Consider the following 12,056-nt stretch of genomic DNA (forward strand, 5'->3'; position numbering starts at 1 on the left):
AGTCTGCTTGTGTCAGTTTTAATATGATCCCAGTCTTCTTGTGTCAGTTTTAATATGATCCCAGTCTTCTTGTGTCAGTTCCCAATGTTGTTGTATAAGCTTCCAGTGTTGTATAAGACGCTACTGTTGTCGTATAAGATCCCAGTATTGGTGTATGAGATCCTAGCGTTGATGTATATGATTCCAGCACTAATGTATAAGGTCTCAGTGACCCAACGAGAATGACCATCACTCAGCAGCTGTTTTGTGTGTGTGTGTGTGTGTGTGTGTGTCTTGTCATTAGCATACCCACCGCAAGAGTGCAGAGAGATTATATTAACGACACAGTGACTGCCTCGCCTCTTGTATGCCATTCTTGATGTCACACCTACGTGGACTAGAGACACACACACACACACACACCTGCGAGTGTAAGCGTGGAGGAAAACAAGTGTAAGACTCTCTCTGCCTTACGTAACACAAATAGTAATCGCCTCTGTTTCACGGAGCTTCTTGCTCCTTCCTCACCACAAAACGTCAACGTCAGCCGCTTTCCACCATGCCTAACCTGCTGTATCACCATCCCTGTTGAACTGCCTCCCTCTCTCCCCTCCTTGTTGCACCCACACCTTCTCCCCACCCCTTTAGCTTTAACCTCCCCCCCACCCCTTTCCCCCGTCCACCACCTGCCACTGACGGTGACTGGAATATCATGTTAATCAGTGTTACCTCCAGGCACCACCGTCTCAACCACCTCCCCATTCGAGCGGTATGTACCCTCCAGGTGCCTCTGACAGCGCAGCGCTTTGACAAATGTTGCAGCAATTAAGAAGTTCCCAGTTTGGCCAGCGAGACGTGACCGTCCACATTGGGTCAATCTGCTGACCTACATGTAAAGGTTGACGCACGACGCGTCGTATGTGACGTCGAACACATGTAACATGGACTGACGTCTCTCACGCGTTCACTGAAAACGGCGTCTGTGTGAACTACGTGATGGTCAGTGTTTACACCTCAGAGTATCAACAGCAGAATCACTCGTAAGGTAAACGTAAGTGTCAGGTGTTGCAGTTAGGGGCCCCCGTGCAGAACGTTCCCCCGCAGTACATCATTAATGTTAGAGTATTAGGACGACCTTATGTAGTGTGGCGCGAGTCTACACCGCCAGAAACACCCGTTTAGTATTGTCAACAGACTCCCTCTCCGTCATCCCAGATTTTCTGGAAACCAATAAAAACAGGAGTTTATTAAAGCCTGGGAGAGACACGAGGCACAGACACGCACCAACCATGTGCGAAGATCGCAACAAAACCGTTTCATACTCTCATGGTCGGTCAGTTACTTCATTGCTACTGACTCTAACGTGTGTGTGTCTTGCTATGTGACAAAGAGTAAAAACCTTACAGTCTGCTTTTGATGTATGTTGGCTGACTGTATTCAAGTTATATAATATAAAAGACGATGAAGTACGATGCCGAGCTTTGACCGACTGATTTCGAATCTAAGATTCAGTTTGCAGACAATGGAGAACCTCGCCGCTGAGCCTTGTAAACAAGGGTAGTTAAACGTAACCCGACATTGTGAATGATCACTATCAAACTCTAGAATAGTCACATCATCTTTCTTAATGGTTACACGAAAGAAATATGGACCTTCACTGATTGAAGCAGTTGCCACGATTGCAACAATGGTCATCCATGAGGTCTAACTACGCTACAAATTACAAAACAATGAGGGTAATCATAGGGCAATGGTTCGTATTTTGATAATGAGGCGAGTGATCTTCCTCACCTCCGAGTTGCTCCAGTGAGCTGGTATGAACAGTAGCTAAAGTTGTTCAGCTCCAGCGGATGTTGAGGTTAGGGAGGCTGTAAAGTCTCCAAAAACACCGTATATATATATATATATATATATATATATATATATATATATATATATATATACGGTATGTGTGTGTGTGTGTGTGTGTGTGTGTGTGTGTGTGTGTGTGTGTGTGTGTGTGTGTGTGTGTGTGAGGGAATTAGCGAAAGTGACTGAGCTGGAAAAAAAAATGATTGTAGGATGACAGAGGATGAGAGTCAAAGAAACTAGGGAATGGAAGCAGAGTTAAAGGATTTTACTGAAGCACTATTTAATTGTGCGGGTGAAGAGGGAGCCTTGCGGAAAGTGGGATGTGGAAGTAATGGTAATAACTGGAGAGGAAGATACGACACCGACGGTGTGCGTTACGTTCCTAACATGATAATTTGGATTGAACATTAAAAAACAATCATGTCTCGAGGATAAGAGCAAAAGTGGAGAGTCAGATAACAGTATATTTCTGTCGTATCTCAGATACAGATCTCCAATCTCCAATCCAGACTCAGAGAACAGTTATCGTCAGTTATGCGAATCGTCATATGATTGGGTCACTCGACGGAAGTGGGTAATTGCCGAAAATCACCCCTTTGACTGCGTACAATAGAGGCGAATTACCGACGACATCACTACCTTACCCTGAAAGCCACCTCTGATGACCCTATTGTGCATGAGCGCCTGGTAGTACCTCCCTCACAACCCGCCCCCCGTATAGCTTGCTAGGTCTTCGTTCATTTCTAAAAATGATTCAGATTTCCTTTCGCGTTTGAAAATTAGATTTAACCAGGTGAAGACGGTATAAAAACTGGTTCAGGATTTCTTTGAGTTACTTTGAGTCTAGAATGAGACACTAGACAGAGAAGATTGGGATCGTCTAAGGACCTTCACTCCTGTCAGGAGATGTCGCCTGCAGTATACTCACTCGTATATAAGGATGTGTTGGTGATCCGAAATAACACCTGTGAACAAGTAAAGGACGTTCCCTCCATGTGCTTTGTGTTTATTTAGACAAAGTTAACTTATACGTAGCGAAGGGGAATTCATATATTTCTTATCACTGTTGAGGGATTTCAGAAATTCCTGCAGGCAACTTAAACTTCCGCAAACACCCGTTCACCGCCCGTTGGGTGAGTGTCCGTGCCTCGCCTGCCATCCTGCAGTCATTACTGGTGATGGAGTCCGGCCGGAAGCCACTCACGGACTCCTTGTCGACCATCGATCACCGGAGCTTGTCTCGCTCCATCCCTCCTTCCCTCACAGAACTGCTTGGGTTGATATTTCCTGGGGTAGCAAAGGAGGCAGTTTTCAATCTCTCGCTATAGTAACGGGCCAACCACCTACTCAGGACCTAATTAGTCCTGTGATGTACCACTCGTGGGTCAGTCAAGCTGTGGCCGTGTAATGAGGCAATTTAGAGTTCTTTGGTAATTACTGATAAAACATATAATCATAACCCGTAAAGTAAATTGTAGATACTGTTGTATAACTGAACTTCAAATTATATCCTGTTCTGCTTGTTTGTTTTCCTAACTGTGGTCATTAGAACACACTGGATTGTCGTTATGACAGATGGGGTTGTTGTTACGTAATTTTTTGTTGTCATTTGTTTGCGGTCAGTTTCTCATTCAACATATTCTTCTCTGTTTCAGGTAGTAGTAGACGGGGCGTCAGTTTATGATCGATTATGAGTTTTGACGAAAATAAAAGATACTTTATGAAAAACGGCCTTGAATGGTAGAGTTAAATCTACACGTATTACAGATAGATAGATAGGTAGATAGATAAATAGATAGATATATAAATAGATAGGTAGATAGACAGACAGACAGATAGACAGATAGATAGATAGATAGATCAGGAAAAACACAGACACACAGATAGAGAGGATTCAGATGTTCATTAGTGTTTTGTTGTAAGAGAAGAGGGTAATGAAGCCAGTCAGGTGAGGATAATGAGGCCAGTCAGGTGAGGATAATGAAGTCACGGAGATGATCATGTCAGTTAAGGATTTGCTGTGTGATAAAAGATCTTTGCCAGTCCCCTGGTTAACCCGAGGGCTGGCTGATGAGGGACGATAACCCTGAGTGTCCCTGGCTTGGAGAACAGGTACTGAACCATCTTTCATCAAGTGGAACTGACGTTATCATCCTTCGTCTCTCTCTCTCTCTCTCTCTCTCTCTCTCTCTCTCTCTCTCTCTCTCTCTCTCTCTCTCTCTCTCTCCGCTTTTATTCTGATTAAATAGAGTTACAGATACTTCCGCAGCTACAAGTGATATTCTCACTGTTATAACAGAAGCTTTTGTGAGTACCACCACATCACCACCACACGTGCAGCTAACATTGCCACAGACACAGCTGGTGGCACCGACACCACAGCTGGTGGCACCAACAACACAGCTACAGCTGGTTGCACTAACACCACAGCCACAGCTGGTCGCACCAACACCATAGCTTGCTCTGTTAGTTTTAGAACAGAACATTTTCTACTATAAATAGGAGCCTTAGTGTTAATTCTAGTGCTGTTATAGGTACTCTGATAGTTATCACACCAACATAGACGTCATCAACTGCTGAACTGTAACACAACTGTTCCTCCTCCAAGCTGGGGAAACTTTTACTTTTTCACAAAGAAGGAAATCTGTCTTACTTTCTCAGGGATCAGGTTGTAATGCCTAAGGCGGGACGCATGTCGCTTCCTGTACCGTACAGCATCGGGAACTTGACCCGTTTGGTCGTCAGGTAGAGTCGCCTGAACCATCTTGTACAGCCTCACTGAGTAGCCAGTGTACCGATCATGGCGTCGAGTATATGCTTACTCGACCCGTTCACAATCTCGTCCCGTTACTGAGTCTCTCACTGAGATCGGGACGAGGCTTGCCGCGCGGCACAAGTATCTCAAATGGTCCTCAATGACAGGGTTGGAGGCACGGAATAGTTTATGATAGGGGTCTTATGGTTCTCCTGCCATCACGACCACACTACAACTACCACCGCCGCATCACCACAACACAAAAACCACCACACCTGGACCATGACCACACCACACTACTATGCAAAACCACAACTCAACCACAACCACACCGCATAACCTCACCATCATCATACTACACAAAGATCTTTACCACCACAACACACCATTACCACGACCACCGCACCACGATGACAGCGACCACCACCACCACCGAACACGTTTCCTTACGGTTCTGCGGCATAGTGACGTCACGGGGTGGTGTCTGAATAATCTTATTCATTAGTCCAGATCAGCGCAGCTTCGTAAACAACGAAAAACATCTCTAATGCTTTAACGTTTCAGGATCTGTCATTCGACGTCGACAGTAAACACTTATGAACGCCAACACTGCTGTCATTCTAACAAATCTAAGGAGAATTAGCGATAAAGGCTTATGGTCGTCGAACTAGAGAGAAATAAAGATTATAAGGAAAAAGGAAATTTAACCAACACCGAAGTTAACAAGGGTTACCATGGGCTACCTTACCTCTAACGATGGTCGACATACTCCTCCGGGGGCCTTACTAGAGCACACACTAAAGTTAATAATAACACTGGCAATGGGTAACTCGGGGAGCGGGTGTGGCCACGTCCGTCCTGTGTGGCAACTGTGGATCAAGTGAGGTTGAAGCCTCGAGCCCTGGCACCCACCCACACCCTCGCCCAGCAAGCTCCTCCCACTTCATTGTGAAACTGAAGCTTCGGTACCCTCTGTAGAGCAGTTTGTGATGTCATCTGTCTTGAAAATAAACTTCTAAAATGACGTATTTTTTCTTTAAGAGTATATTGTGGTTGACTCTGTAGGTTTAGTGACTTTGAGTACTTGAAGAAAAGAGGGGCGGAAATCGATGAATGAATCATGTACATGTATGTATATGCATATGTCCGTGTATGTATATGTATGCATACGTTGAAATGTATAGGTATGTATATGTGCGTGTGTGGACGTGTATGTATATACATGTGTATGTGGGTGGGTTGGGCCATTCTTTCGTCCGTTTCCTTGCGCTACCTCGCTAACGCAGGAGACAACGACAAAGTATAATAAATAAATAAATTAATGAATAAATAAGAGACCACCAGGATCTCCCCTACCGACACCACCACCCACCTCACCACCTGGCGCATGCACCTGGATACACCTTGCACTCTGGCCTCGGTACAATTACGAAGCGCCCAAGCTGTGGTTCCGCTTGTCAGCCTCAATATTAATTGTTCCATTGTTTTTTGTATTTGTTACGTTTTCTATTTACGTCTTGCCGTCTCATGTATGTACCTTTGTAGGTTACGCTTGAATGAACTTTGCTATAACTTCTTTTAATCGGTGTACTTTAATTCTATACATTCTATACATTCCTCGTTTACCGGTATGAAATCAAAATTCACTACATAGTTGCACTGATGTTTACATTTCGGATTTACAGTTGAAGTTGATTTACGGCAGTTGACAGTAGATAAGACATTTGAAAAAAAATAGTCGACATTTTTTTCATGTACTCTTTGAAACTATTGGAAAATATGTGTGGAAATTAAGAATGCATTAAGAGATTAGAATTACAGTCAGTGTAACTCAGATCTACCAGCAGTTCCGTTATGTCCAAAGATGACAATTATGGCATCTACCGTCACTCCTACACGTGACGGTACGTATGATCATTCTCGTGAGGCACTTGTGAGGACGCGATAACACAGGAAGTTTCAACGCTGCTGAAGATGTAATCCATGCTTGGGCGTCACGTCACTAATGATAACTTAAAAGACATAAGTCACGCGAGGTGGTTGGTGGACTCTTGGGCAAGTATCTGGGTATGTAAGGATTCATGGCATGTGTGATTTCACTTAAAAGAAACAATACTAAAAATATGAATATGGTTTTCATTCATGAAGAAAATATGACAGCGGACTTTATTTAAGTAGAAAAAAATATTTGTCGTTACTGTCGTTGTGTTACTAAGAAAGAAAAAACTCTACATTGGGTTTAGAGAGTAAATGAATATACCAACTGGTGGTCTGGCTATAAGAATGCTACAGAAATCAGAAATCACAATGTGAGGTGTTTTCTTTCGAGTTCCTTCCCAGGTTAGTCTTCCATATCACACGAATTTCGAGATATCAAAAGCGCATCAGAAACGTAGGACTATATATATATATATATATATATATATATATATATATATATAATGCACCTACATATACATACATGGGTACCATCACTTGTTTGATACAGAAGGGCCATATCCTCAGGGAAGATAACAAACAGTATCATGAAAGATGGAACTCTTTTTCGATGGCTGTCTGGAGTATTTTCTTCCAGACAACCCCTTTTTCATATTCATTTCATCACCAAAAGATAAAATAACTGAAATATCTTTAGATTGAAATATGTTTAGATTTCAGGTTGAATTCCTCTTATTCTCTGAGCGCGGACATGAACTGATAATGCAACTTGCTTCCTCTCGCTGGATAGCTAAGGTGAGGTGCTGAAATAGGAAGCTTGCTGCTCTCTCTTCCTCAGCTGACTCGATTATCCGAGAGCCAAAGTCATCAAGAAAGTGAGGAGCATTCTTCTTCTAAGGTTCCAGCGCTTCTGAACCGACTGGAACAAGAAGGTTAATGTTGTTCCAGGGCCTCATATTTTTCTCTTGTTTTACTGTTCCTTGAATTCTGAGGTATTGCCATGCCTCTCTGAAGTCCTTTCCAAATATGTGTCTTCCAAGGTGGAAGCACATGTGCAGCTCCACACCAGCCACCTATTCCTCTTCCAGGCGTATAATGCTACGCCATCAGGCCACTAGACACTTTCATTGTGCCTGATGAGCTGGGATTCGTATCTCACAAGACTTTCTTGCAATGATGTTGATCCCACTATGCCTAACGCCCCAACTCATAGAACTCAGAGCCTATCGACCTTATATACTGGTCAGCCACTTTTCTGCCTCAGATATGATGGTATCTAGAGTAGACCGGCGGCTAAGAACACAGTTATCTAGAGAACAGTCATCCAGCTGCCAAATCGGCCAGATAACGCATTCGTTCTTTGATCAGAATCTTTCAGGATCATCATCAGGCTATACACAACAAACAATTCTGTTGCTTCTGAAAGAAACTTTGAATCATTTCCTGGAAGCTCTGAACTCTGTCATCATGACACTTAGTGAGAAATTAAACGCCTGTTTTTACTGTGTTCTAACAGCGCAGAAATACTTAAGTAAGATTACCTAATATTTTTGCATGACCGGTAGGTAAAACTGTTCTTGGTTACAACACAAGTGGAGGTATGTGGCGGCAGGATGTTTGCTTGGCTGCTCTTCACGTGACATTATAGGACGTATAACTGGACATAGAAGTCCAACGTCCTCCTGACAGTGGAGTCAAGAGGACTCATGTAAGGAAAGATCTTCCTACCTCGCCACTGTCGTGAACCCTAGAGAAGGGCTGGAGAAGTGGAGGCAATGAATTACAGATTAGTGTCCCGGACGAGAGCGGTCTGTAAGTTAGTGGAAAAGATGATTAGAAATCAGATGGATAACTTCCTGCCAAGTAGTTACTTAAATGAGACAACACAGCTTTAGGGATAGGATGTCATGCGTTTGAAAGTTCTGTTTGAGACATTACAGAATGCTGGGTAGATAGTTTACATCTAGATTGCTATAAAGCATTTAAAGCTATACCTAATGGGAGGATGATTAATAAGTTGGATCATCAGGCAGGAATAAGGGGTAGACTCCTTTTATGGAAAGATTGTCTTAGTGATAGGGAACAACGGACGCATGTCTGAGGAGCCTTCTTGCATTATCTTGAGATCACGCAGGGTTCTGTTCTTGGTCCATTTCTATTACTGATCTATGTTGATAATTTGCCAGAAGCAGTGGACTCCTAACTCAATATGTTTGCAGATGACGCCAAGTTCATCTGGGAAATGCAAAGCTAGTAGGATGGCATCAACTTTTAATGAGACTTCGTCAGACCCCAAAGTTGGTCTTATACATGGTTGATGAAATGCAGAGTCCCTAGATTTGCCTCTTGTGGAAGAGCTAAGCGGGAGGGTTGACCTGAACACAACCTATAAGCTATAAACCAGATTGATAACGAAGACAGTCAACATTTTAAACCACATTATTGATGTAGCCAGTGAGCAGTTTTTCGACAGCTGTAGAGACAGAACAACCAGAGGACAGAACGTGGAGTCATCGGTACCAAACCTCTACTAACGACAACATCATGTGGATATAAGAGCAGCCGTTGCTCGACTCTTAATGCTATATACCGTTGCGGCAAGGGACACTTCCTCCTGCATATCAACAGAGCACAAAGGAAAGCGGTAGCCACTGGGAAAGTAACATATGGGGGCGAGTGGGATTAAAACACAGTTACACGAAAATGACGGGCAATAAATCCATAGGATTATGAGAGAGTGGAGAATCTAAACACATGTTGTTACGCTACTTTGCATTTTCCCTGTATATTTAGGGTTCATATGGCCGTCAGCATAACACAGATTGTTGATGATTGCCTGAGATCTTTACGTAAGACTGACGCAGGACCCATCCTTCCCCCTGGTCTCTCTTCTCTGGTGTTGGAGTAAAACTACAAACATGAATTATATAATTTTCTTCACTAATTTTGTGAAGTTACGAAACTTAGTTATTGGCAGTAATACGTAAGACTGTACTGTACGTGATTTGATGACGTTAACCTGTGGTGAGTCATGATCAAGTGACCCTTATCTTTTGACCTCGCGAACCTTAACAACGTTTGGATACGTTAAGGTCATTCCTTTTTCCTAGCGGTGAATTCCCCAATACGGTTCGGTGTAAATGTGCGGTCCACAGAGACAGAAAGACAGACAGACGGATGTGCAAACAGACTGGATAAAGTGGTGTTGCACCGGTAAATCATATGAACACATCCCCCACAACCAGTGTATGAATTCATGGATGAAGAACAAAAATGTTAAACTCGCACATAACTTCCCTCCACGTGTGACAGGTGTGTACGAGAGCTGTTAAAGAGAAGCTACTAATATTGGTGCAGTAAGTCCTTCCACTTCTTCCTCTTGCTGAAGAGGAAGAGTATAAATGGCGCTCATATGTCTTTATCCATCATGTTAGAAAACGACATAGTTTATACCATCTTATTCTGACACTTTTTCCTCCTAAGATATATCTCATGTTAAATGAAAATATCATGAAATATCAAATATTTTTTTAGCCAGATTAAATACCGCTCAAACAGCACATTTACTGAATATAGGAAATGATCATTAAATAAGCATTGAGGTACATTATCATCAGTGAGCAGCAAGTGTGGCTGCTTCTATACAGAGGTTGAGTCGAGTGACCTGGAAAACGAGTTTGTCATATTTCATTGCACATAGTTTTCGAGATATTTTTAAGCGCCTCACTGATGTAAAAACAGCCTACCTCTGGTGGTCATCTACGTGTTTCACCTCACACACGTACCTGCTGCTGGCGGTAATTTCATGAAAAAAAAACCATATGTGAGGAACACGAAGGAGGCCCGGACGAAATAACCCACAGAAATATGTGATCTTAGTTTCAGAGGAAGAAGGTTTTTAAAAGTACAGTGATATAAGAGATATCAAATTGTTTTTCTCCACACAAATAATTTGTTATACATTCCTGATTTAGTCTTAATAGGTATATCATAAAGGATCAATTACCAGACAGAAACGTCTAGTATATAAAAAAGCTGCGCACATTAGCTCGTGAGGTCATTCTAGTGCTGTAGGCTTCCTAGAACAAGATCGTGGGTCACTCCCGTGTTTTGATAAATTGTTTCTGACATTCGAGAGTTACGGAGGCTTCCGGGTTGTGGTGAGGACGAGTGCTGTACATCTGCTTCAAGTTCAAGTGAGTAATTATGATTTATGATTGGGTATGATAAAGTAATCATTATTCTTCCTTGTGTTAATTACTGTAATTAAAGATCATCTCTGCGGGATTCATTTCCCAACTAATTATCAACGTGAAGTAAGGGGAGAGGAAACTGAAGATGATAAAAACTAAAATAGCGGCTCCTCGTGTGTGTGTGTGTGTGTGTGTGTGTGTGTGTCAGGGGTTGGACGCCCAGCACTTAACACCCACCTTCCTCCAGCCCGCAGCACCTAACGGGTCACCCTACCATCTCCATAGCCGTGCCCATCTGCCACGGGAGTCGTCTGGACCACTGAGGTCGTCCCCATCTGCCACTAGAGTCGTCCTTATCTGCCGGTCTGCCTCAACCCTGACGCAGTTAGGGCGTCAGTTACGTATTTGTGAAGTCACTTTGCTCGTTGTAATGGCCCTGTCGTATTTGTGATCTCAATACGGTGGATAATGTACGTTTTACTACGCATTATATTTGTGCAGTGGTCGTGACGTCACTGTCGTAGTTGTAACGTAACCACCGTAGCTGTGACGTGACCATTGTACTCGTGAAGTCATAGTCGTTGATAAACATCTTTGCCTTAGTTGTGACATCACTGTGGTATGAGTGACGTCAACGCTGTACTTGTGAACTGTACCACAGTTATAACACCCCCCCCCCCAAAAAAAAAAAGAAGACGAATCAAATTGAACGAGTTACAGAGAAATACAGGAAGTCAGGAACCCAGACATTCTCCCGGTACAGTCGGCCGACATTACATGGTTTCTGAGTGTCCATGATCAAGGGCTGGAGTGTGCCCAAGACTCATGTGTTGACCCTTCCATTATGTGACGACGCTCGAGGGAGAGGCCACCCAGTCATGCTACTTGACCTGCTGTAAAGATTTATCCCCAGCAGGAACGTCTGACCCCCAGCAGGAACGTCTGACCCCCAGCAGGGACGTCTGACCCCCAGCAGGAACGTCTGACCCCCAGCAGGAACGTCTGACCCCCAGCAGGAACGTCTGACCCCCAGCAGGAACGTCTGACCCCCAGCAGGAACGTCTGACCCCCAGCAGGGACGTCTGACCCCCAGCAGGAACGTCTGACCCCCAGCAGGAACGTCTGACCCCCAGCAGGAACGTCTGACCCCCAGCAGGAACGTCTGACCCCCAGCAGGAACGTCTGACCCCCAGCAGGCACGTCTGACCCCCAGCAGGGACGTCTGACCCCCAGCAGGAACGTCTGACCCCCAGCAGGAACGTCTGACCCCCAGCAGGAACGTCTGACCCCCAGCAGGAACGTCTGACCCCCAGCAGGAACGTCTGACCCCCAGCAGGGAC

At 44.0% G+C, this 12,056-nt stretch overlaps 1 protein-coding gene across 3 annotated transcripts in view; it reads right to left on the reverse strand.

Annotated features, from left to right (window-relative positions):
- The window catches only part of LOC139756274 (uncharacterized), a 490,501-nt gene that overhangs the window by 16,343 nt on the left and 462,102 nt on the right, over positions 1–12,056 (reverse strand). The window contains exon 1 of one of the 3 annotated variants that reach the window (XM_071675505.1): positions 5,334–5,455. The exons of the other annotated variants lie outside the window; for them this stretch is intronic. Within the exon in view, the coding sequence (XP_071531606.1) occupies positions 5,334–5,352 (19 nt within the window). The 5' untranslated portion in view covers positions 5,353–5,455. Of the gene's footprint in view, positions 1–5,333; positions 5,456–12,056 lie in introns of those variants that run through there. 3 annotated transcript variants of the gene reach the window in all.

This window comes from Panulirus ornatus, chromosome 21 (assembly GCF_036320965.1).
Source record: "Panulirus ornatus isolate Po-2019 chromosome 21, ASM3632096v1, whole genome shotgun sequence".
In the NCBI taxonomy this organism is placed as follows: Eukaryota; Metazoa; Arthropoda; class Malacostraca; order Decapoda; family Palinuridae; genus Panulirus; species Panulirus ornatus.